Raw genomic sequence first — 25,520 nt, forward strand, 5'->3', positions numbered from 1 at the left:
TTATACATAACCAAAGAAAGTCCCTTTGGACACACACATGTGCACACAGAGTCTCATTTATTGGGGGTAGAATTTTGATGCTTTCAATGATTTTTTTTTGCACAATATACTGTGGTTACAAATTAGCTGTGATACAGAATACATGAATTCATGGCATTCTGCAAACATTAGCTCTGCTTTTTGACAATGCGGTTAGCAGAAAAGAAGACTCACTGGGAGATAGATTTTCTGGCCTTCATTTTCCATATTTATGAAATGAAAATGAATTACTAGATAATTCTGAAGGATGCTTTTGCTGTAAGGACCTATTACTGAACAGACTAAGATTTTAAATATACATTTTAGGGGGGAAGCTTATCCTTTGTGGAATAAGGTACTTCTTGGTTGCAATTATATGTCCAAGAGAAATAATAGAAGAAATTATTTCAAAAGTCAAGGAGTTGATACATCTTTGAAGACAACGGCTTTTAATATTCCCCTCAGAACAACTTTCACAGAACTTTTTGGACACTTGGATCTACAGGTGTGTGTAAGAGTTAGAAACTAGGGAGAGAAGTGAGTTACAGAAATTTAATATTTTAAAAAATTAGCAAATTCTTTGTATAAATCCTGGAGAGTAATATAATATACTCCACAAAAGCAGATGAAAATTCAGTCCCCGGTGATTGTAAATGCACTAAGAATTATTTTGGTAAAACTAATTTTCTGTATCAATGGGACAGAGAGGATAGGGGAGGGAAATGCCTACCCAAAACAGTGTGGAAGAAAGCCCATCATGTCAATGTGCATATTTACAAAAGGGGCAGAATATCCTGCCTCTTCCCAGTGCCATTTCTTGAGCACCTCTGCCTGTTACTGTCTGAAAACGGTCAGTGATGCCTATAATAGGAAAGTGGAAGCTCTAGCATCATGGGTCATACTAACACCTCTCCACCTTTGAGCCCTGCTGATTTTAGAAGACTAGGACAAAATATCAGCAAAAAGATCTCCCTGTGGTAGCTAAGCGGGCAGGTTGTGGATACTATTGCCTTGAAGAAGATAAGCATGTTTTTATTCCAATTTAAAAATGATTTACATTTATTAAAAATATTTATTATCTCACCAAAGGTACTTCATTATGCAGAAAGGTTTATTAGAATAAAATATTTTTTAATTTTTTTTCTATCCATCATTAAGCATAGAATAACTTTTTTTAAGAAAACAAAATATTGGTGATGTGATAGACTGATATTATGAAGTAATTCTTCAATGGGTATACTTCAGTAGACTATCCTAGTGGAAATCTAAATCCTTAAATTCCACAGAATGATAAGATAAAAATGATATGTTACATTATTACTGTTGTTGTTTTATAGACTTCATCAGGTTTTGTGAATATTAAAATAGATAACGAATCTGAAAAGTTTGGAAAATTATAAAGCATAACATATGTAATAAATTGTTATAATTACGTTTATTATTACTCAGAGAGTTCTGGAATGAGAGGTGATTACTCATCTGCAAAAATTTTGTACACATCATGCTCACATACACACTTTGGCCATATGGTCCATAAACTATAGTATCTAATATTCCTTATTGTTCTTTTGGAATTTCAGGTTTATTGCTGTTTTTCAAACTGAGTGTCATGACCCTTGAGAGGGTTATAAAAGCTATTCAGTGGATTAAAACCTAGCATTAAAAAGTATGAAACTGAATAAACAGAAGTTATCAAGATATACATAGTCTTATAGATGTGTATGTGTATGTACATTCATATGTTTCGGTGTGTAAGGATGTGGGTATGTGTCTAGTAGATCATGATATCAACCTATTTTTTATTGTAAGTCAAAAAGGTCTGAAAGCCACGGGGTAGGCTAACACTGTGGCTGAGAGCAAGGTTTTGGCATACACAATCCTGGGTTTAGGTGCTGACTCTGCCACTTGACTATCCATTTAACCTTGAGCACATTGCTTAGCCTCTTCCTGCCTTAGTTTCATCAGCTGATAAATGGGTATAATTTCACAGGGTTATATAGGAAGGGTCACCCACAAAATTCTAAGCACATGCCTAGCATATAGTAAGTGCCCAGAAGATAATAATCCCCCACTCTACTTTTTCCCCAAAGTATTAATAAATTTTATTAGCCTATACATTTACTGTTATCACTACTAATCAAAATAAACATAACCAATGAGACAAAGCAATTGGGAGGGCCAATACTTGAAGGTGATGTTTCATAAAGAGATATGCAGCTATTACCCTGCTGTGCTTGATTAAAATGCAGATTCCACACTCAGGTTGGGCCCTGGGAATCTACAGTTTTAACAAACTCCACAGGTGTGTTTTCTGCACAGCATTAAAATCTGAGAAGCACTGGTTGATGAATTGATTAATTGATTATGGAACACCGAGGTATATATGGCACTGTGGACACTGTAGGAGGCTGTGGGGAGCCATGCAGGTCTGCTTCTACATTGTGGCTCTAAAGGCCTGGTTTATAGTGTGTCCCTGTTGGTGTTTCCACAGTGTCCCAGAGCTCACTTTTGTACTAGTTGATGTTGACATTGTCTAGCACAGGACTTGAGTTTCATATGTCTCCAGAGGCCATACAGATAACAAATGGGAGAAAGCTAAGCATAAGATTTTTTTTTTTCTTGAAACATGACACCTACCTGGGTTGTCTTTTATTTTCTAACTTTCAGTGGAGACATGGGTACAAAACCAATCAATCAGCTTCCTCTTTACTCTTGTTACTTAGCTCTGGCTGCCTGCTGCCAATAGGAGTGCAGGCTCAATGGGCTACAGACCCCATATTTGATGACTAACAGAAGTTGGTAATGTGGATTTTTATGAGATTTTTTTTTCTAACTGTATATGTTGTCAGCTACTTAAAACTTTATCAAAATACTTGTGTGGGCCAACATTTTGAGGACTAAACCAAAAAGGTGGGATGCCATATTGGGCCTGTGTACTGATACTTTGAGACCAATGGTCCAGAAAGTTCAATGCTGAAAGTGTCAAGTTACCCTAATGTTTCTTATGGCCTCTCTCTCACCTCAGAGGAAATCCCCAGAGCCTTTTGCTTCTGACTTTCAGACACTTAACCAAGAAAGCCAACAAGAGACGTTGGTGAGTAAAGCTGTTTTTGTTAGTAGGTTGCATACATAACATTTCATAAATTAGTACTTTATAATTATTCACTTATATTCCTTTACCTACTTTCAGAAGGAATGTTAGGCAATAAATGTGGGCACTTCAGAAGATTAGTTGGCATTTTTAATAAATGTAAACCAATAGCACCTGAGTTAGGAAAACAAAAAGCGTCTTGATGGCTGAAAAGACACTTTGCTGTCATTTCTGTAATTCTTGATGATTACTTAGATTAAAATGTCCCTACATTCTGTTTGGAACCGATGTTATCATTTCTACAATTGCTTTGAAGAAAAACCTGAAGCTCTTTCAGGTACAGCAGGAAACTGTTAAGAGTGGTTATGATCTTAATTATTGTGCTTTAGAGTAGGAATGGCAAACATCTGGAACCACTGCATTCCCTTCCAGCTCATGTGTCTATACCTAAATGGCCATGATATTTTCTCCAGAGTCTGGATTTAGCTTCAGGATCTGCTCCAACACAGGACTCTGGGAGGCCACAGCGGAGCAGGAGTTAACAGGCAAGATGCAATGAATTTGCATCCTCAGCCTAGAGTTCACTGCACAGAAACTCCTGATATGGAGTGTGTCTCTGCACAGTTATGGCCATGTTTCTATTTGATATCATGTCACTGCTTAGTTTTACTTCAAAAAACAAACTTAATCCCAGCTTTGAATGCTACATTTAAAAATTTTAAAAATTATTTGAGATCAAATAAATCTTGGTGCTCTGTGCTGAGTACATAGTAGCTCCTTAGTAAATGCTGAGTTAAATTCAATTCTCAAAATAATCTGGCAATTCCCTTTGCTGAAGGCCTGGAAACAATTTCCCTTATGATGTATAACTATAAAATGTCTTACAAGTCACAAAGTCCAACCCCCTCACTTTACAGATTATATAACTAGAACTGTGAGAGGCTAACCCACTTGTTCAAGCTCACCAGTTATTTAGAAGTGGGTTACTCCATGATGTGAATTTGCTGGAAAATGGATGCCTCACAGCAGTTGTGTTTCCAGTGGAAATTTCCACAAACTTCCTGGCTTAAAACAACAGAAATATATTCACTTGCAGTCCTAAAGGCCAAATATTTGAAATCAGTTTCACTGAGCCATAATCAAAGGGACAGACAGCAGGACTATGCGCTCCCTCTGGAGGTTCCTAGGGAGAGATCATGACTTGCCTCTCCCAGATTCCAGTGGCTGATGGCATTCCTTGGCTTGTGGTTACATCCCTCTAGTCTCTGCCTCTGTGGTTACACTGCATTCTCTTCTTCAATCTGTGTCAATCTCCCTTTGTCCTCTTACAAGGCATTTGTGAAGACCTTTAAAGCCCACCTGGGCAATCTAGGAAAATCTCTCCATCTCAAAATCCTTAACCAAATCTGCAAAGATCCTTTTTCCACATAAGGTAATATTTACAAATTCCAGAGATTAGGACCTGATGCCTTTGGGGGTCATTATCCTACTGTGGTGGTTACAAGCACGGAGCCTGGATCTGCTCTGCCATAGTTTAATCCTAGTTCTGTACTTACTGAGGTTGCTATGTATTCATTTCTTCATCCATAAAATGAAGATAATTCTAGTACATATTGTATAGGATTACTGTGAAGATTTTAAAGGTAACATACATAACAAACCTAGGACAGTGCAGTTACATAAAGAGTCCTCTATCAATGTATTCATTTACATACCTACTTCATTCAGCCCCCAAATCAGCATTGCTGTCAAGTGTTCACAGAGTTGACGGTTGTACTGATATTTATTTCTTTAAATTTTACTGAGAAGCCAAACTCCAAATATCAGAAATAAACTTCTTGCTTCCCAAACTGAACTGGTCTTGACAAAATGGCTCTTGATCTTTGGAAATTCTGTACTTAGAAGAGCTTCATGTTGTTATCTGCTGCTGGCCAACTTACTCACTTTCTGACCTAGGCCTGACCCTGCATTAAGCAAATACAGCTGCTGTACTATGATTCACATTTTCACACTTTCAAGTGCTTTTCAGTTAATTCTTTTACACACTCAATGAACAATGGAGATGAACACATCCTAATTTTTTTTTTTTAAACTTTTAATATATTTTCAAAGTGCTCCTCTAGCAAATAATTTCATGGTCACTCAAAGTAATAATACTGTGTTCTTAAAGGGGGAAAAAATGTATCTTTCTTCCAATAATGATGGAAAGAGCTAATTATGTTGTCATAGCAGAGCAGAAATTATGCTTAAATCACCAAATCTGGCTGTTAACAGGAAATAACTGCTGTGAACCAACCAGTGAAGCATATTTTGGAAGAACTAGATTAGCCTTCAGAGCTTTGGGCATTTATTAGAAGTGAAAAATGCCTGACTTAATGCCATAGAACCCTGAAATGTTAGCTATGGTTTTCTTTTCCAGGAATAGAGTATCTCATTTTTTGCTGGAATTTTTTAAAATGAAGAAAAATATTATTATGCTAAGCATCTCTTACTGTGGTTTGTAAATATAAAGGATATAGAATATTTTAAAGATTGAAGCTGGGTGCAGTGGCTAATATCTATAATCCCAGAACTTTGAGAGGCCAAGGTTGGGGATTGCTTGAGACCAGGGAATTTGAAACCAAGCTGAGCAACAAATTGAGAACCCCTATCTCTACAAAATATACAAAAACTAGCAGAGTATGGAAGCAGGTATCTATAGTCCCAGACACTAGGGAGGCTGAGGTGGGAGGATTGCTTGAGCCCAGAAAGTTAAGGCTGCAGTGAACTATGCTCATGCCACTGCAGTCCAGTTTGGGTGACAAGAAAGACCCTGTCTCTAAAAAAACAAATTAAATTAATAAAAAGTTTGGTGTTTTTTTTTTTTAACTTATCTTTCCTTCTCAAATATTGTAAACAATAGAACAAACAAAAATCAACTATATGCAGTTCCCTCTATAGTTTGAAAAGTCAAGAATTGTTATATGTTTTTGCAACTGTGTACAATGAACTGGACTACAAAGAGAAAAGTTTGTTTAAAACTCAGATTCAGTGTTTCCTAAACAGGGGACTTGGGCAAGTTAGCTAATATTTCCGTGATTCTGTTTTGTTACTTACAAAATGAAGATAACAGAACTTACTTCATAGGATGTCGTATGAGGATTATGATAGTTAACATGAACAAGGGTCTTATAACAGAGTTAGGCATACAGTAAGCATATCATAAATGTTGGCTACTAGGACAGAGACTAAAGAAGAAAGAATAAAGACAACTGATTTTGATTTTTTTCCCTGTTATTTTATAATCTCATTTTGCTTTTGCAAGGGATAAAGTTTTTGTTCTCTCTTAGGAATTTACCACAAACACTTTCATAATACCATAACTCATAACCAGGAAGAGAGGTTAGAATGTTCTGCAGCAAGTCAGCAGAAGGGTAAGCTTGGTAATTTCTTCAGTCGTGCCAAGTCCTGGCTATCACTTACTGCACTGAGATCATTTAAATGGGAGAAATTCCAGGGAACAAAGCCTCTTCAGAAGGGGGGACAATTTCAGCCATTCTTCGTTATTTCTTGACTTTTGGGCATTTATAGCACAAACACATTTGTATTCAGATAGTCTTGTTAAAGAGTTTTTTTAAAAAAATAAATATTTCAGCTAGCACTCCAAATGACATCCACTACAGAAAAGAGGAAGAAAAAAAAATCCATACAAGCCACTCTTTTATATTCACACTGCATCTTTAGTTTCAGAAAAAAAGTGATTATATGTCATCGCAATATTTTTTAAGGTATGTCTTAGGGATAAATAATAAGAAATATGCCAACTTTATGGATGAGGAACCTGACATACCAAAAAGCTAAGGCTCTTTTCTCAGAGTACAAAAAAAGAATACAATGATTGCAGACAAGCTGTTCGCTTGCAAATAAATATTTGAGCCATAAACTTCACTTTTCATATAGCATAAAACATACTTTAACAACACATTTTTGTCCAGTGTGTTACCAGCCCTGCCTATAACATATGTATAGATGATTCCCCCCCAAAATATGACTTATGAGACTGTGTTCTATGAATTTGTTGTCTACTTCTCAGAATAAATATGAGCTATAAATGCCTATGAATCTGTGGGGCATCCATGAAACTTGGGAACTTCTGACCATCTACAAAAGCAAATATGTTTGAAAAAATATATACTGACACCATCAGGTATACACTATAATATTTAATCTTGAAATAGGAATAACCTGATAAACTAATACAACTGTTAAGATTTATATAAAACAAGGGGATTAATTAATCTATTGTTGAAACATTTTCCCTTATCTAAAAATGTCTAAAGTATATATTTAGTCTTATCCAATTCAAAATATGGCCTCTGTTACTTATAACTGGATTAATGTGGGCTTTAATGGTTGTATCATACCACAACTCAGAAATGTACCTTAGTAAAAATGCCATCTATTCTGGTGCACAGGGCAGCCTACTGAATTCTACCAAGACATTTGACATTAGGCTACTAAAACTCTTTATAGTATGACCTACATCTTTCAGGATGCTTGTTTAAAGAAATGCATTATTTTTGAGAAATTATATAATTAATTTTGTTTTATGCCAAGTAGGGTAGACAGGTAGAAAATAAAAAAGTAACACACAAGGCCACAAGTCAGGACTTCTGTACATGTGAACCAATATAATAATTCATGAGATAACGTATATATTTAACTGGAGATACTTAAATATAGAAATGTCAATTCATTCATTCCTTTATGATATTTCTTAAGTCCCTACGTTGTGACAGGAATCACCCTAGGCGTTTTGAATTCATCAGTGAAAAAACCAAACCCAAATCTTTGCCTATGTGGACCTTACTTTCTAAGGGGGTGAGGGGGACAGAACACAAATGATTAACTAATAAATAAGTAAATGTATGATGGTTTCGAAGGTGAGAAGTGCTATGCAGAAACATAATAAGTACAAGAGTGCCATGGTGGTGAGACAAGCGGGAGCGCAGAGGCAATCACGTCCAGCTACTTGAAGTTCTTGAATTCCTTAGGAAAAAAAGCATTTTTATTAAATGAACAAATGATTCGCATTGAATAGCATCATTGCTTTTCCCCATCATGTGCTTTTTTTTTTTTTTTTTTTTTTTTTTTTTTTTTTTTTTTTTTTTTGAGACAGAATCTCCCTCTGTCACCCAGGCTGGAGTGCAGTGGCGCAATCTCAGCTCACTGCAAGCTCCGCCTCCCGGGTTCACGCCATTCTCCTGCCTCAGCCTCCCGAGTAGCTAGCTGGGACTACAGGTGCCTGCCACCACGCCCGGCTAATTTTTTTGTATTTTTGGTAGAGACAGGTTTTCACTGTGTTAGCCAGGATGGTCTCAATCTTCTGACGTCGTGATCTGCCTGTCTTGGCCTCCCAAAGTGCTGGGATTACAGGTGTGAGCCACCACGCCCGGCCACGTGCTTTCAATTTAATTCTATTTCATTTATTTATGTTTTAATTTATTAATCACCAGCCACAGGCAAGGGACGTCTTTTAGGCACTGGAGACAACAAGGAAGAAAAGAAAGGCTCTGTCCTTGTGAAGCTTACGTTCTGCTATGGCAGATGGTTAACTCAAAAGAAAACAAATAATGATGAAGAAAAACATTATGGAGAACAATAAAGCAGGATTAGGATTAGGCAAGTGACAGGGTTGAGGTCCGGATAGACAGACCTCTCTGTAGGAGTGACATCTCAGTATATATCTGAATGAAAGAAGAAAGTAAGCCAGTTTTAGACCTAGGTTAAAACGTTCCAAATGGGAAGACACAGTTCTTGCAAACAGCCTATATGTGGAATGAATCTATTGCATTCTCGAAACAAGGAAATGGGTGTGTTTAGAGCAGACCAAGCAATAAGAAGAGAGGTGGGAAGCCAAGGTCCTTTTATGCTTCTATATTGTAAATAATAGTGAGCTTATAATTTTTTTTTTTTTGTTTTTTAGAGACAGGATCTCACTGTCACCCAGGCTGGAGTGCAGTGGTGTGATCATGGCTCACTGCAGCCTCGACTTCATGAGCTCAAGGGATCCTCCTGGCTCAGCCTCTGGGCTGAGAGTAGTATCCCAAGCTGGGATCACAGTTGCACACCATCACACTTGGTAAACTTTTTTTTTACTTTTATTAGAGACGAAGTCTTGCTATGTTGCCCAGGCTGGTCTCAAACTCCTGTGCACAAGTGATCCTCCTGCCTTGTCCTCCCAAAGTGCTGGGATTACAAGCGTGAGATGTTGCACCAGTTATAAACATTATGCATGTAGGGAATAAGATGTTTTTGTGAATTGCCAGCTGATCTAGAAATCCTTGTCTCCTCCTCCCTTCTTTGTACCCAGTGTGCTGGTTAAACAAATGGACTTGGATGCTGGCCTGACTCACTGCTCCATATACCAACTATATAACCTCAGGCAATTTTTAATCTCCCTTTGCTCTCAATTTCCTCATCTATAAAATGGGAATAATAATAGCACTCATTACAGAATCCTTGCAAAGACTGAATGATCTAATATATAATACATGATTGAAACAGCACTTCCATTGTTATCATTATTATTATTCTGGAGCCTATCTGTCCAACACAAACCACATGAGGTTTTCAAGCACTTGACTTGTTGCTGGTCATAACTGAAGCTATTGTAAGGGTACACATACTAGCTCTGAAAAACCAGTATGACTAAAAGAAAGAAAAGTATTTCATAAATATTGTTTATATTGGTAATACTGTTGAAATGACAGTTTAGACATATTGGACTCAGTGAAATACATGACTGAAATTAATTTTATCTGTTTCTTTTTAAATTGTGGCTACTAGAAAAGTATAAACAATATTTGTGGCTGGCATGATATCTCTATTGGACACTGCTGTTTTAGACAGTGTGCTGGATACTATAGACTCACGAATATGAACAAGACTTGATCCAAATCCACAGGTGGTTCACAAATATAGTTATAATCTCAGTGCAAATGATGAGTGATTTGTGAGAGGAAGCCAGGAAGGGCCACCTTGATCATCCTTGATTCTTTCCAGGAGCTACCTTATTCCTCTTTGTGGCCAGCAGGCTTTCTGATGCTGGCTGTGATTTATTGGTTTGCAAACATGATCGAGAGGAAATCCGGAGGAGCCACCCTGCTGTTTCCCAGAAGATGAAACTTCGGTGCGCGTAAATCCCATTTTAGCTCATGACTGTAGGATAAGGGGTGACCATATGGCATGTTCTTCCATCCTCAGGCATGGGAAGGAGGGTTTGGAAATTATAGTCAAATTTTAGGTGAATCAGCAGAGAATTTCAACCTCTAGGATTGACAGTCTAGTTCTGGCACATGAAATGGTAAAGGAAAGACAGACTTTCCAGTTTTCAGAGTTTGCTCAGTATTGATGTTTCAAAAGAAACATATAAAGTTGTTTAAAATTGTTATATTCATTTTTAAGAACACCTATTATCATTTGCTGAGCATTTGCACTGTGTCTGGCACTATGCCATGTGTTTTACAAGTTTATTTCACTTAATCTTAAAATAACTCTATCTTTTTAATGTTATGGTTGATGAAACTAAGGCACACAGAGGTCAAGTAACTTGACTAAGGTCACAGTAGGAAGTCATGGCACTAGGATTTGAACATGTGTCAATCTGTCCCTCAGCTGGTGCTATTAACCACTCTCCTATGCTGCTTTTTCCATCTTATCCTTACTCCCGCCACACAACCACAGCATTATCAACAATGGTAACATCAGGAGCAGCACTATTGAAACCCAAATTGTTCCTGAAGAAAGACCTTGTGTGTTAATATTTTGCCTGAACCTTATGCCTTGGGATTCACTCATTAGCCTATAACCAGAGACACTGGAGAAAACAACCCCGTGGCGATAGTGGGAGCTGTATTACAGTAAGGGTTCTGCACAGGACACCGTTGTAAGGGTAACTTGAATTCTCTCAGAATAAACTTTTCTCTGAATGAAAACTACCAGACCCACCTAGGAAATTTGGCACTGCTGTCTTGTTAATGTGCAGGATTTTAGAGCAGATGTGTTATGTTCTCAGCACATGCCTGGCTGAATCCTAACTTGCATATTTCCATTTTTTCCTCTGCCTTGATTGTCTCACAAACCTATTTTTATATTTTACATGGTTTGAATGTGTGAAAAAGCAAGCTTAAATACATAAATTAATAGTCAATATTCATTTGTGGTTTATAAACTGAAAATAGAGCTTTTTCATGAAAGAACTATGGCCCTCTCCATAGTACATCAAATGAGCATTCATCTAATTAGGTAAGAGGTAATCATACTTATTTAAGTTTAGCATCGTGGTGATCTTCACCTCTTATGAGTTTAAACTTCAGTACCATTTATGTGATGGCCCTCTGTCAAGTATTACTGGGCAGAGCACCACAGCTCACTTGATACAGGACAGATGAGAAAACCCATAAGTGGCTGGGCATGGTGGCTCATGCCTATAATCCCGGCACTTTGGGAGGCTGAGACAGGCGGATTGCTTGAGCTCACCAGTTCGAGACCAGCCTGGGCCACATGGAGAGACCCCTATTTCAACCAAAAATACAAAAATTAGCCAGGGGTGGTGGCACATGCCAGTAATCCCAGCTAAATGGCGGGAGGCTGAGGCAGGAAAATCACTTGAACCCGGGAGGCCAGAGGTTGCAATGAGCTGAGATTGTGCTACTGCACTCCAGTCTGGGACAGGGCAAGACTTCTTCTCAAAAAATAATAAAAACCAAAAACTAAAAACCCCACAAATGTTTACAACATTAGCAAGAACCTGCTAATGACAGGGATCAACCTGTACAGAGAGAATTTGAAAATTCAACCTTTTTTGTTCTCATTATGATGCATATCTATATGAGTCAATCTTTACATGTTAGGTGGGATTCCTTTCGTACACACATATGAGTTCAGTTAGCTATGGAATTATAGGTGAATTGCTCTTGAATATTATTACATGAGGGTGAAAAGGTACCATGGATAAATAAATTAATATTGACCTAGAAGAAGACTTTGTTTTTTTATTTGAAAATGTCAAACTAGATTTAAAAGCCATGAAGTAAATAGCAAAGTTTATAGAACATACTGCAAAGAAAGGGGTCTTATACCTATATGTATTTAATGTTTGTGTGCTGAAAAAGAATATATCTACTCAAACACATATAATTATATATATATGTGAAACTGGCCCAACAATGTTCTCGGCAAATTACTGAAAATTGAAGGCTTATTAATTAAAAATTCATTATTTGAAACTATGTAGCTCTTAAAGTTCAGCTTTAGCAAGTCAATGTAGGGTGGAATGTAGACTGGCAATTTTAAGTATATATTGTGCTTGCTATTAATGAATACATAGAAATGAAAGATAAAAGAATAGCTTTCTATCCTTGTACCTTCTTTGATTACAGTTTCAAACTGATTTTGAGTTCAATTAAATCTTTGACTGAAACATTTGCTTTTTGTTTCTTTTTAAACATGATTAAAAGTATTTTTCTTTATAATTAATAAAATCAGTTCTTCAGAATTTGTGGCAGTGGATGTTTGGTATGCTACCAGGATCCCCTTTCAGGCCTGGTCCCACCGGTTGGAAGTGTTGACAGTGAAAGTCTCAGTTTCTGTCTCCTGGAATCACCCTCAGTGGCGCAGAGCTGACTTGGCCCTGGTTATACATGCTGGTGGGGTAGGGAGTAAAGGAGGGTCTTCATCCACTGACGAGTCTATGCAGGGGAATACAGGTCTGCTCACCCCCTCGGCCTCAGGGTTCTATAACTCTGAAGGGCCAGAGATACCTGTGGATTCATCATGTGTTGTGTTTGCTCTGCAGGTCAGTTTCTCCCTCTGCCTCACCTATTGCCTTTATTCCTCCACCTGATAAGCTAGTACCCTTAGCATATTGTTCCTAAGGGCATCTGTCAATACGTTGGCTGCATGTATGACTCCATTCCACAGTATTTCACAGACGTTCCACTTAAGACAAAGAGAACATCTATTTAGACATTCTCAGAGAGGAAAGATTAATGTCAAGCATTTTAATAAACTTCACAGGGAATTCTTTATAACAGTTTTAATTCAAAAAAACTGTTAAACATCTGTGATATTCTAGGCATTGTACTAAGCTTGAGAGATACAAAGTTAAGTACAATAGAATTCTTGATCTCACGGAACTCACTGCCATGAAAAACAGATTTTACAAGTGAATAGAATTGAAATGAGACAAGCCCTGTCTTAGGAGTACAGACAAACTGCCTTGAAAGTACTGAGAAAGGAATGCCTAGCCTTCTCCCTCGGTGAGGCAGGAATGGCTTCACTAAAGACATTTGAAAGAAATCCTTGAAAAGGCTTAGCCCTTTCAAATCATCCTTTCCCTTCTTTTTCTCACATCACACATCCAAGGTCTCAACAAAAGCTATTATTTCTACTTTTAAATATATCTGAAAATCTGGCCTCACCACCTCCACTGCTTCCATTCTACAGTAGCCTAACATCTCTCATAGCTGCAGCCTCATCACTAGTCTTCCTGCTTTTCCCCTTGTCCAGTATGGTCCATTCTCAACACAGCAGCCAGATGACTCTGCTAATGGATGTCAGGTCATGAGTTCCTCTTCTGAAAAGATTCCAAAGTGTTCCCAACTTATCCTCAAAACCAAATATGGGCCAGGTGTGGTGGCTCACACCTGTGATCCCAATACTTTGGGAGGTTGAAGTGTGCAAAATGGCTTGTGCCCAGGAGTTTGAGACCAGTCTCAGTGACATGGTAAAACTGCATCTCTACAAAAAATGCAAAACAGTAGCTGGGCATGGTGGCACACGCCTGTAGTCCCAGCTACCTGGGAGGTTGGGTTGGGAGAATCACCTGAGCCTGGGAGACTGAGGCTGGAATGAGCTGTGATTGCACCACTGTACTTCAGCCTGGTGACAGAATGAGACCCCCATTTCAAAAAGCAAGCAAACAAACAAACAAAACCAAAGATAATTTCTACACCTACAGAACCCTATGCCATCTCCACATAACCCTCCCATCTTTAGCCCAGGCCTTACCTTTCTTGCTGCATCTGGGGATGGCCTCTCACTCACTCTTCTAGCCACTCTGCCCTCACTGCTGTCTTTGGGACCCACCAGCACACTGCTGCCTCCGGGTTTTTGTGCCAGCCGCTGTCCCCTCTGCCTGATTCCCTCTTGCCCCTCCTTCAGGTCTATGCAACGGTCAACTTCCTCAGCAAAGCTTCCTGACCACTCCCTCCCAGTCCTACAAATTCCCTTTTCCTGCTTTATTTTTCTTCATGGCACTTACCATCTGCTCTGGACCTGATGATCATTCATTTTATTTAGAATTTGCCTTTCCTCACCACAACATGAGCTCCATGAGGGCAAGGATGGTTACATGTTACATGTTTTGTTTCTACTACCAACCCCAATACCCACAATTGTCCCAAGAACAGAGTGAATCTTCACCTAGTAGTTGTCTAAGTGAACAAACACTAAGTGAACAAATATATATATATGTATGTGTGTGTATATATACGTGTGTGTGTATATATATGTTGTAAAAGGTAGTAAGATAAGGGTACAATGCTTCAGCATAAAGAATAGCTGAAAGGCATGGAAATCAAAGTAGTTTTAATCTAGTGTGACTACAATGTAGAAATCCTTACCTTCAGAGCTAGAAACATAGGTTGGTTATGTAAACCACAAAATATGGTTGTTATTGGCTGAACTACATCCCACTCCCCCAAATTCTGATGCAGAAGCCCTAACCCTCAGTACCTCAGGATGTGACTGTATTGGGATATAAGGCTTTTAAAGAGGTGATTAAGTTACGATGAAGCTGTTAGGGTGGGCCCCACTCCAATCTGACTGGTGTCCTTATAAGAAGAAGAAATTTGGACACACACAGAGACACCAGGGATGCACACACACACACACAGAGGAAAGACCACGTGAAGACACAGTGAGAAAGAGGCCACTGACAAGCCAAGAAGAGTGGCCTCCAGAGAAACCAAACCTGCTGACACCTTGAGATTGCACTTCCAGCCTTCAGAACTGTGAGAAAATAAATTTATATTGTTTAAGCCATCCAATCTGTGGTGTTTTCTTACGGGAACCCGAGAAAACTAATTCAATGATACATGTAAGGAATTTTGTCTATCTCACATGTCACTATAAAATTTGGAGCAGGAATGGAGGCAAGATGACAGGTGTATTCATCTGTTCTCAAGCTGCTAATAAAGACAGACCCCAGATTGGGTAATTTATAAAGGAAAGAGGCTTAACGAACTCACAGTTCCACATGGCTGGGGAGGCCTCATAGTCATGGTGGAAGCTGAAGGAAGAGCAAGGAACATCTTACATGGTGGCAGGCAAGAGGGCATGTACAGGGGAACTCCCCTTTATAAAAGCATCAGATTTCCTGAGACTTATTCACCATCATGAGAACAGCATGGGGAAAACCCACCCCCATGATTCAATTACCTCCCAACAGTTCACTCCCACAATACATGGGGATGATTACAATTCAAGGTGAGATTTAGATGAGGCACAGAGACAAACCTTATCAAGAGGACACCTGAGATTTAGAAAGACTGTGTTTGTGGGAACATGGAGGAAGGACTGGCATAGAGAAAAGACTTGAGCCATGGAGACTAACTGGAAGATCTGCAATGGTCCAGATCTCTATGAAGAAGAAAGGGAGGCAGAGACAAGTATTGAATTGGGCGAAGCTTTAGAACCAGGATTGATTGGACTTAGAGCTAAGTGATATTGGCATCCAACACAAAATAGAATTAGTAAAATGCAAAGGTGTAAAGGGTTCAGAAAAGAAAACATATGGATTTCAGTGCTTTCTCATAGATGAGAACATTTCTCAATATAAAACCTTGAGACAGGTTATACGGCATCCATGTTGCTTAAGACAGAGAATATTTACTGAGGAAAGGGCTCTGCAAAGCTGCAGCCTCCTTCTCCCTAGTGGTGATAACATGCATATTAGTGTATTAAATCATCTGAGAAGTTTTGCAATGAAGAAGCTTCTCTAACTTTGTCAAAAAATATATTTCTCACATTTATTTGATTATGGAAACCTTTTTTGCAAGGTAACTTTTAACCTCTTCCTGAACATGTATACTCTAGAAATTAACACAATTTGGAAAACAGTCCTATGTGTGGTCCAATGTACTAGAATGGTTCCAAAATAAATAGAGAAGCTTTATCTCAGTAATCTCTATTTTGAATAGGAAAACGACTCAACTTTGTCTTAAAGGGTAGAATGAACTCATTCAAGGAATGATATATGCTATTGTAATGGCTGATTTTCCTACAGCCTAATTCCTACAAGATTTTTTAAAAAATCAAAATCTTTGGAAAGTTGCACAGTTCTTTCACAGCCCTAAAGAAAAACTACTCAGTGCCTTAAAACAAAAAATAAAATGAAAAAAAAAATTGAACTTATGGACATAGAGAATAAAAGATAGTTACTAGAGGCTGGGAAGGGTAGTGGCAGGGTTTTGTGGGGAGGTGGTGATGATTAATGAGTACAAAACAACAGAAGGAACTAATAAGACCTACTATTTTTGATAGCACAACAGGGTGACTATGGTCAATAATAACTTAATTGTTCATTTAAAAATAACTAAAAGGGTATAATTGAATTGTTTGTAACGCAAAGGATAATGCCAGAGGGGTGGATACCTCACATACCTCATTCCCCATGATGTGGTTGTTATGCATTGCATGCCTACATCAAAACATTTCATGCACCATGTGAATATATACACCTACTATACACCCACAAGAATTAAAAACTAAAAAAGAAAATTAAAAATAAAATCTGGGAGCAGTTTTTTCCAGGTTTTTTTTTTTTTTTTTTGGCAGAGTCTTGCTCTGTCGCCCAGGCTGGAGTGTAGTGGCCCGATCTCCGCTCGCTGCAAGCTCCGCCTCCTGGGTTCACGCCATTCTCCTGCCTCAGCCTCCCGAGTAGCTGTGACTACAGCACCCGCCACCATGCCCGGCTAATATTTTGTATTTTTAGTAGAGACGAGGTTTCACCCTGTTAGCCAGGATGGGCTCGATCTTCTGACCTCATGATCCGCCCGCCTTGGCCTCCTGAAGTGCTGGGATTACAGGCGTGAGCCACCGCACCCGGCCTTTCCAGGATTTTTGACCAGGTTTCTTTGGTGCTGGAGTAGTCATAGTGTAAACTTTCCTTTACGTGCATCAGCTTCTGAGACCCAAGGTGCTTATATACAATGACTCACATGCAATGCGCACATACGCCTTCCGGCTCTTTGTGGTACCCGCTGAGCTCCAGGCCACACACTGGCACCAGTAATCTTCAGGCCCAAAGAGTTCTTCCACTTGCTGGCGCGAAATCTCAATACTCACTTCCCGGACAATGAGACCTGACAAGAGAAAAAGAAAGATCGAAGTCAACACGAGACTCATACTAAAGAAATATAAACCATCACATCATATTTTTCCCCCAGTCGTCCCTTTTGATGCCATGAACAACCTAGATATTGTCTCTCATCTTTTTTGATTTTCTTCTCACTCCAGTAATTTTATTCCAATTTTTCATTCTCTTATTTGTTATTTCAAATCTTCTGGATTATTCTGAGGATGAAAGTAGAATGACTCTATCCTTCCACAAAATAATTCCTTTCCCAATATAGCTTGCTATTTTTTTACCTCTGTATTGAAATACAAACTTGAATTTCACATCTTCTAGGGTTTTTACCTCAATTATATAGTTGTCGGTAAAATAACCATATATACACAGACTTACAACAGCTAAAAACAACAGTCATTGTGGTGATTATTTAATAACTAAATTACTTTAACAGTTGTGTTTCAGTTAAATGGCACATTGTTTTTCTTGAAAGAGATACTAGCCTTAGTTAAAAAACTTCTGGTATCGTATCCAAAGAATATATAACTTTAAGGTTTTCGTGCCTAATATTTTGAAAGCCCAAAATATTTCTCTGTAATTGTAATGTACTAAAACCCTGTTAAAGGTAAAGTAGCCTCCCGCTAAAATGCTCAAATACTTGGAATTTATTTCACAGCATTATGTAATCTTGAACAACAAAAAATTGAACTAGGCATCTGGGATTATCATTTTAGAGGTATTTATCTTGAATTATCAAGGCTGTTTCAGACATTCATTCTTCAGTGTGCCTCTTTGCCCTGAGCAAGAGGGGTTATCTGAAACACATATGTGGGCAACTGCCAGTTCTCCCAGAGCTTGAACTTGCACACTTCCAGCATGGAGTGTCCATTGAGGGAACCAGCAGAACACCCCTAGGGAGGAGGAGAATTCGCTTTGGGTCAAGTATAGTTATAGTAAGAATGACTCAATGTATTGTTTTGCACTATTCATATGTCTTTCTATTCATTTATTCTTTGAATAAATATTTATTAAGTATCAATTATGTAAAAGATACTGTATCAACACTTGTGAAAATAATCAGTAAGACAGTCCTTCCCCTCAATGAACTTATATTATTGTGAAGAGGTATCATATTAACAATGCATTATACAAGTTATTATTTAGGTACAATTGCATTCAATGCTGCAAAGGAGAGGCATAGGGATGAGAGTGAGTAATCAGGGAACCCAATCTAGCGTGAAGGATCCAGTATGAGTTAGCTTGGTTCAATCATATGGTGAGCAGGAGGGACAGGACATACGGGAAAGAGCAGGAAAGGGAATTAGGAGTTTGAGAATTTAGGAGAAGACAACTGAGCACTACCCACAGAGAATAGTGGCATGAGATAAAGCTAGAGACAAGAAAGGGTCTAGTTTATATAGTCGTGTAGACCAGTGTTTTCCAAAGTATGGCCCCCAGAGCAGCTTCATCAGTCCTGGGAACCTGCTGCAAATGCACATTCTCAGGCTCCATGCCAAACTCACTGAATAGGAATCTCTGGGGGTGGAGGGCCAGCAATCTGTGTTTTGACAAGCCTGCCAAGTAATCCCAATGCATGCTGAGTTTGAGAACGACTCACATCTACAATGTTTAAAATTCTCAGTTTCCCCCAGACACTGTGGCTCACACCTGTAATCCCAGTACTTTGGGAGGCCAAGGCAGGCGGATCACTTGAGGTCAGGAGTTCGAGACTAGTCTTGTTAACGTGGTGAAACCCTGTCTCTACCAAAAATACAAAAATTAGCTGGGCATGGTGGCACACGCCTGTAATCCCAGCTACTCGGGAATCTGAGGCAGGAGAATCGCTTGAACCCAGGAGATGCAGGCTGCAGTGAGCTGAGATCGCACTCCAGCCTGGGCAATGAGCGAGACTCTGTCTCAAAGATTTGCAGCTTCTTCCTAAAAGCCATGGATATTACTAAAGTGTTTTAAGCAAGTAGATGACATGATCAGATGAGAATTAAATATATACATAGATATCACATATAAAAGAGATATATAGATGTGTGTGTATGTGTGCATGTATATATCTGTGTGTATGTGTATGTGTATTCAATTCTTTATAGTTTAATAAGTTCATAAAAGTTATAATTTCTCAAAATGTTTGATGATAGGTGACAGGAGAGGGTATATTTTCTGGAACTCCTTAAAAACCGTATTTTAGAACTTTCCTTAACACCTGGAAAATATTCAAATGACTAAACACACTCAGGGAAATTAACAACTACCAATGGGAGTAGGAGCTGTCCCACTGGGGGAACAAACAGTATTTCCTATCAAGAGCTGATGGGGCTTGTGTCATAGAAACTGCTAAGCTCATAGGCCCATTAATGACTATCTAAATGGAAATGAAGCCCAAGAAAGTGGGTTTTATAATCCCAAGGCATGACAGGATCCTAAGGGGCAACTCTATTGTCAAAAGCTTATAAAGTATATTTAAAATTTTTTCAATGTTTTGAAAGTTAGTAAACCTTGTATATAGTCGTGTAGACCAGTGTTTTCCAAAGTATGGCCCCCAGAGCAGTTTCATCAGTCCTGGGAACCTGCTGCAAATGCACATTCTCAGGCTCCATGCCAAACTCACTGAATAGGAATCTCTGGTTTATATATTAACCAGTTTAAAAAGAATTTCCAAGTAAGTGGCATATTCCAATCCATCACCCTTCTGTGGAAAGAAGATTAGTATATTATTTTAACCAATGTCTAACCAATATAACAATCCTCTCAGCGAAAACCCCAGGCCATTAACAAATAACACCACTTTGCCCCTCTTTCCTGGCCCCTGCTCAGGCCTCTCATTTTCCTATCTTATTGTATTTTTTCACATTATTCCAATTCTGGAAATCTGTGGGAAGATGGAACACAACCTCCTTCCCCAGTCCCCATATCTTTCTCTCTCTCTTTTTTCCCCCCTACTCTCTGATGTTTGATGTTTTTTTCCTGCTTTATTTATTTATACATTCCCTCTTCATGGGGAAATTCAGTTACTGGAAACAAACCTCTTCCTTTAAGATTACTGCAGTAACTTACAGTCATCAAAGGGCTGATAAATTTGCAATATGTGTTTCCTTAGAACTATAATAGCTCTTTATATGATGCAGAGCAGCAACAAATACGCTCAGGATATTAAAACCACATCCAAATATTTGGTGTCCCAAGATGATAACTTCAGGTCTCATTCTCCCCCACTTTTACTTAAAGCAATTACAGGAAGCCTAATTAAATGCTGGAGGAATTCACTAGGTCCACTGTATCCTTTAGCTCAAATAGGCTCATGGATGGTTCTACTGACCACAAATCTGAAGCCTTTTAAAAAGCCACAGACCAACTCTCCTGCTACAGGAGTTATTCATAGTCTGAATGCTCTGAATTGTATGCCTCAGGCTCCCTGTGGGTACTGGAGTCGAGCACACACTGATTTTTGTATTCAGCTTCACAGATGTCCCATTCAGGAGGAGGTGAGTTGTGTACAGTTGTCCTATTACACAGCCCAGAGTTTACATTCCAACTTTTGGTCAACAACATAAGAGTAAGAAAGAACTGAAGCATGAAGTATCTAAATACTTATGGCTCAGAAGAATTCCATAGAATCAGCTGCATTATTCAGACTCTGAGCTACTTGGTTCCATGCCATGTTTTCATAACCATAGCTAAGTTTATTACCTATGATAGTTTGTTCATCAGACCAGAGCCTAGTGGTTTGGGTAGAAGTAGATAATATCTTTTCTCTTTGAACCTATAATTTCAAATCTGCTTGAAGTCTGGAGATGGAAAAAAGCAAACTACCTTATATTTGAAATGTCATCAGCATTACTTCTAAGATGGTTTGCTTTGAAGAGCATTTGAGAACTTGAAATTGGTTTCAGGTTATTTAAGGGTGGGGAAATGCTTCGGTCTACAGGACTTACTCAAATACAACTGTGTAGTTTCCATCGCATCTGATAACATCAAAGATTTCCCATCACAGTGCTTGCTTTAATAGTGGCATCTCAAGGATGCATGCTGTTTGAAGTTTGCAGTGATTTGCTTTTATAATAGGATTCGTTGTGGTTTGGGAGCCAGAGTGCAGGAAATTAATTAGCATGTTATTCCAAGAGGTTGTGTGATGAGTATGAGTGTGCACTTGTTAATAACACATTTCAAATGAATATAGAAATCCAGATTCAAATGCAACCCTCTGATTGGATATTTGTGAGGGCATACATGAATATGGCCATAAGACTGGATAATGACATGACATTTATTTCTTATTTTTAGCATACATTTAATTTCATAATAGTGGTAAGGCATCACAAATACTGTTTTTCTAGGATACTACTATAAAGTGAGCACAAATACATGCTTAATCTAATTAAATAATTACTTATAATAATATCTATATTTCCCCAAAATGTAATCTACAGTGCTATCAAACAAATTAAGTATTAAAGTCCATTAATATCAGATATTACGTTAAGTTGCAGAAATGTGAGGATGAGTCAAACATTACTCAGCCTCAAGCTCTTCATATATTTTATTTATTTTTATTTTTATTTATTTAATTTTTTGAGACAGAATCTCACTCTGTCACCCAGGCTGGAGTGCAGTGCTGTGATCTTGGCTAACTGCAAGCTCTGCTTCCTGGGTTCATGCCATTCTCCTGCCTCAGCTTCCCGAGTAGCTGGGACTACAGGCGTCCACCACCATGGCTAATTTTTTTCTATTTTTACTAGAGATGGGGTTTCACTGTGTTAGCCAGGATGGTCTCGAACTCCTGACCTCGTGATCTGCCTGCCTCAGCCTCCCAAAGTGCTGGGATGACAGGTGTGATCCACCACACCTGGCCTCTCCATACATTTTATAAACATATCTTGTTTATTAGGTGATACTGAAAAAAAATCACACATCGTCTTAAAACACATTTTCATGATCATGAATTTGCACCTTCTGATATTCCATGTATGTTTCTTTGAAAAGTATCCTAACCCAACTTTAGACTTAGGTATTATGTATGCCTGAGTTGTATTCCTCCCCATGACTTAATCTTTCTTATGGCAAAAGGAAGTTTTAAGATACCATGTTGTGTGGGCCTGGCAATTTGACTTTCTCCAGCGATCTCTCTAATTGGAGAAGAACTGCAGAGCTCACTCCACCAAATCTCATTATAGTACATTCACAGTTAGGACACAGGTTGGTAGGAAATGTACAAACTTGCAGGTTGGGATGTTCTGGAATACATTACAAAGTTTTATTGAATTACTGTGATCTTTTCATACTTTCTTCCAGTGCCTTATTCTATTATAAGCTTTTACTAGTATTATTTAAAATATGAAACATATCAGTTCTAGATGTCTTAGTATCAACTAAATCATGCAAACACCCTGTCATTATTTAAAAGGATATCATACCATAAAAACTGATTATTGTTTTAGCACCTTATAACTCTTATTAAAGTAATTAAAGTACGATAACTTAAAAGGCAGAATTTCAGAATCAAGATACAATGTTGTGTTACATGAAGTCGTTCAACAATCTTTAACTATAGTAGGAAGGTATTGTTAGCACAAAATTTACCTACTCTTTGAAATGTTTTAATTGAATTTTTAAAATATTGTTTAATATATAAGCAAACTATATAATTTAACTAAAGTTATTTTGTGCAAGTGAGAATTGCAACTTACTGGTGTATTAGCTTTATTATGAGTATAATTTTGTTAAAGTTACATCTACTATCTTTGTGATTAAGATGAATATAAGAAACGCAACACTTACAGAGACTGAATCATGAAGGAATAGAAAACTTGAACAGACCAATTATCAGTAAGATGATTACATCAGAAATAAGTCTCCCACCAAATAAAGGCCTAGGACCTGCACTTTTATTTAAGAAGAACTAACCTTAACCTTTCTCAAACTCTTCCAAAAAATTAAAGAAAAGAGACTACTTCCAAATTCATGTTACAAAGCCAGCATTATCCTCTTACCAAAAACTGCTGAGGACACAAGAAAAGAAAAGTACAGGCCAATAACCCTGATAAACAAAGATGCAAAAATCGTCAACAAAATACTAACAAACCAAATGCAGCAGCACAGTAAAAGGATCATGCACCCTTATCAAGTGGAATATATTCCTGGGATGCAAGGATGTTTCAACATATGCCAATCAATCAATGTAATACATCACATCAACAAAATGAAGGACAAAAATCATACGATCATCTTAATAGCTGTAAAAAGAACATTTGACAAAATTCAACATCCTTTAATGAGAAAAATTCTCAACAAATTGGATAGAAAATGAATGTATCTCAACACAATAAAGCATGTATGACAAGCCCAGACCTAGCATTATGTTCAACAGTGAAAAGTTGAAAGTTTTTCCTCTAAGATCAGGAACAAGACAAGGATGCCCACTCTTGCCATTTCTATTCAATGTAGTACTGTAAGCCTTCGACGGAGCAATTATGTAAGAGGGAAAAAAAATCTAAATCACAAAGGAAGAAGGAAATTGTCTCTGCTTGCAGATGATGTGCTGTTACATTTGGAGAATCCTATAGACTAAACAAAAACCATTAAAATTAATAAATGAATTTAGTACAGTGCAGGACACAAAATCAAAATATAAATATCAGTAATGATTCTATACATGAATGATAAACTTTCTCAAAAAGAAACAAAGAAAATAATCCCATGTATAACAGCTACAAAAATAATAAAATACACAGAAATAAATTTAACCAAAGAGGTGAAAGTGCTGTGCACTGAAAACAATGAAACATTAATGAAAGAAATTGATGAAGAAAAACATTAATGGAAGTCCACACGCGGTGGCTCATGCCTGTAATCCCAGCACTTTGGGAGGCAGAGGCAAGCAGATCACTTGAGGTCAGGAGTACGAGAGCAGCCTTGCCAAGATGGTGAAACTCTGTTTCTACTAAAAATACAAAAATAAGCTAGGCATGGTGGCAGGTGCTTGTAATCCCAGCAACTCGGGAGGCCGAGGCAGAGGATTGCTTGAACCTGAGAGGTGGAGAGTTCAGTGAGTTGAGATCACGCCACTGCACTCCAGCCTTGCCTACAGAGCAAGACTCTGTCTCAAAAAAAAAAAAAAAAAAAAAAAAAAAAAAGAAAGAAAGAAAAACATTAATGGAAAGATATGTTCATGGATTAGAAAAACTAATATTGTCAAAATGCTCATATTAACCAAGTGGTCTACAAATTTAATGCAATCCATATGAAAACTCCAATGATGATTTTCACAGAATTAGAAAAACAATCTTAAAATTCATATAGAATCACAAAAGACCCTGAATAGCTAATGCAATCTTGAGCAAAAAAGAACAAAGCTGGAGGCATCACACTACTTGATCTCAAAATCTACTATAAAGTTACACTATCAAAATAGCGTAATGCTAGCATGAAAACAGACACATAGAACAATGGAACAAAATAGGTAGCCCAGAAGTAAATCCACACATTTATGGTCAATTGATTTTTGACAAAGATGCCAAGAATACACAATGGGGAAAGGACAGTCTCTTCAATAAATAGTGTTGGGACAACTGAATATCCCTGTGCAGAAGAATGAAATTATACCCTTAACTCAGACCATATACAAAAACCAACTCAAAATAGATTAAAAATTTAAATGTAAACCCTGAAACTGTAAAACCACTAGAAAAAAACATAGAGGAAAAGCTCCTTGACATTAGTTTAGGCAATGATTTTTTTTTAATATGGCCGCAAAAACACAGGCAACAAAAACAAAAATAGACAAATAGGAATAAAAAGCTTCTGCACAGCAAGGAACTAATCAACAAATTGAAGAGATAACTTATGGAATGAGAGAAAACATTTGTAAACCATACATCTGATAAAGGGTTAAGAGATAAAATATATAAGGAACTCAGTCAACTGAAGAGCCAGAAAAAGAACCCAATTAAAAACCTAGGCAATACCATTCAGGCCATAGGCATGGGCAAGGACTTCATGACTAAA

General features: G+C 37.9%; 1 protein-coding gene across 1 annotated transcript in view; it reads right to left on the reverse strand.

The window, feature by feature from the left end:
- UNC5C (unc-5 netrin receptor C) overlaps positions 1–25,520 on the reverse strand; it is a 382,951-nt gene that overhangs the window by 116,489 nt on the left and 240,942 nt on the right. The window contains exon 3 of the mRNA XM_010385580.2: positions 17,374–17,517. Coding sequence (XP_010383882.1) covers positions 17,374–17,517 — 144 coding nt within the window. The remainder of the gene's footprint in view (positions 1–17,373; positions 17,518–25,520) is intronic.

The sequence above is a fragment of the Rhinopithecus roxellana genome, chromosome 2 (genome assembly GCF_007565055.1).
Source record: "Rhinopithecus roxellana isolate Shanxi Qingling chromosome 2, ASM756505v1, whole genome shotgun sequence".
Classification (NCBI taxonomy): domain Eukaryota; kingdom Metazoa; phylum Chordata; class Mammalia; order Primates; family Cercopithecidae; genus Rhinopithecus; species Rhinopithecus roxellana.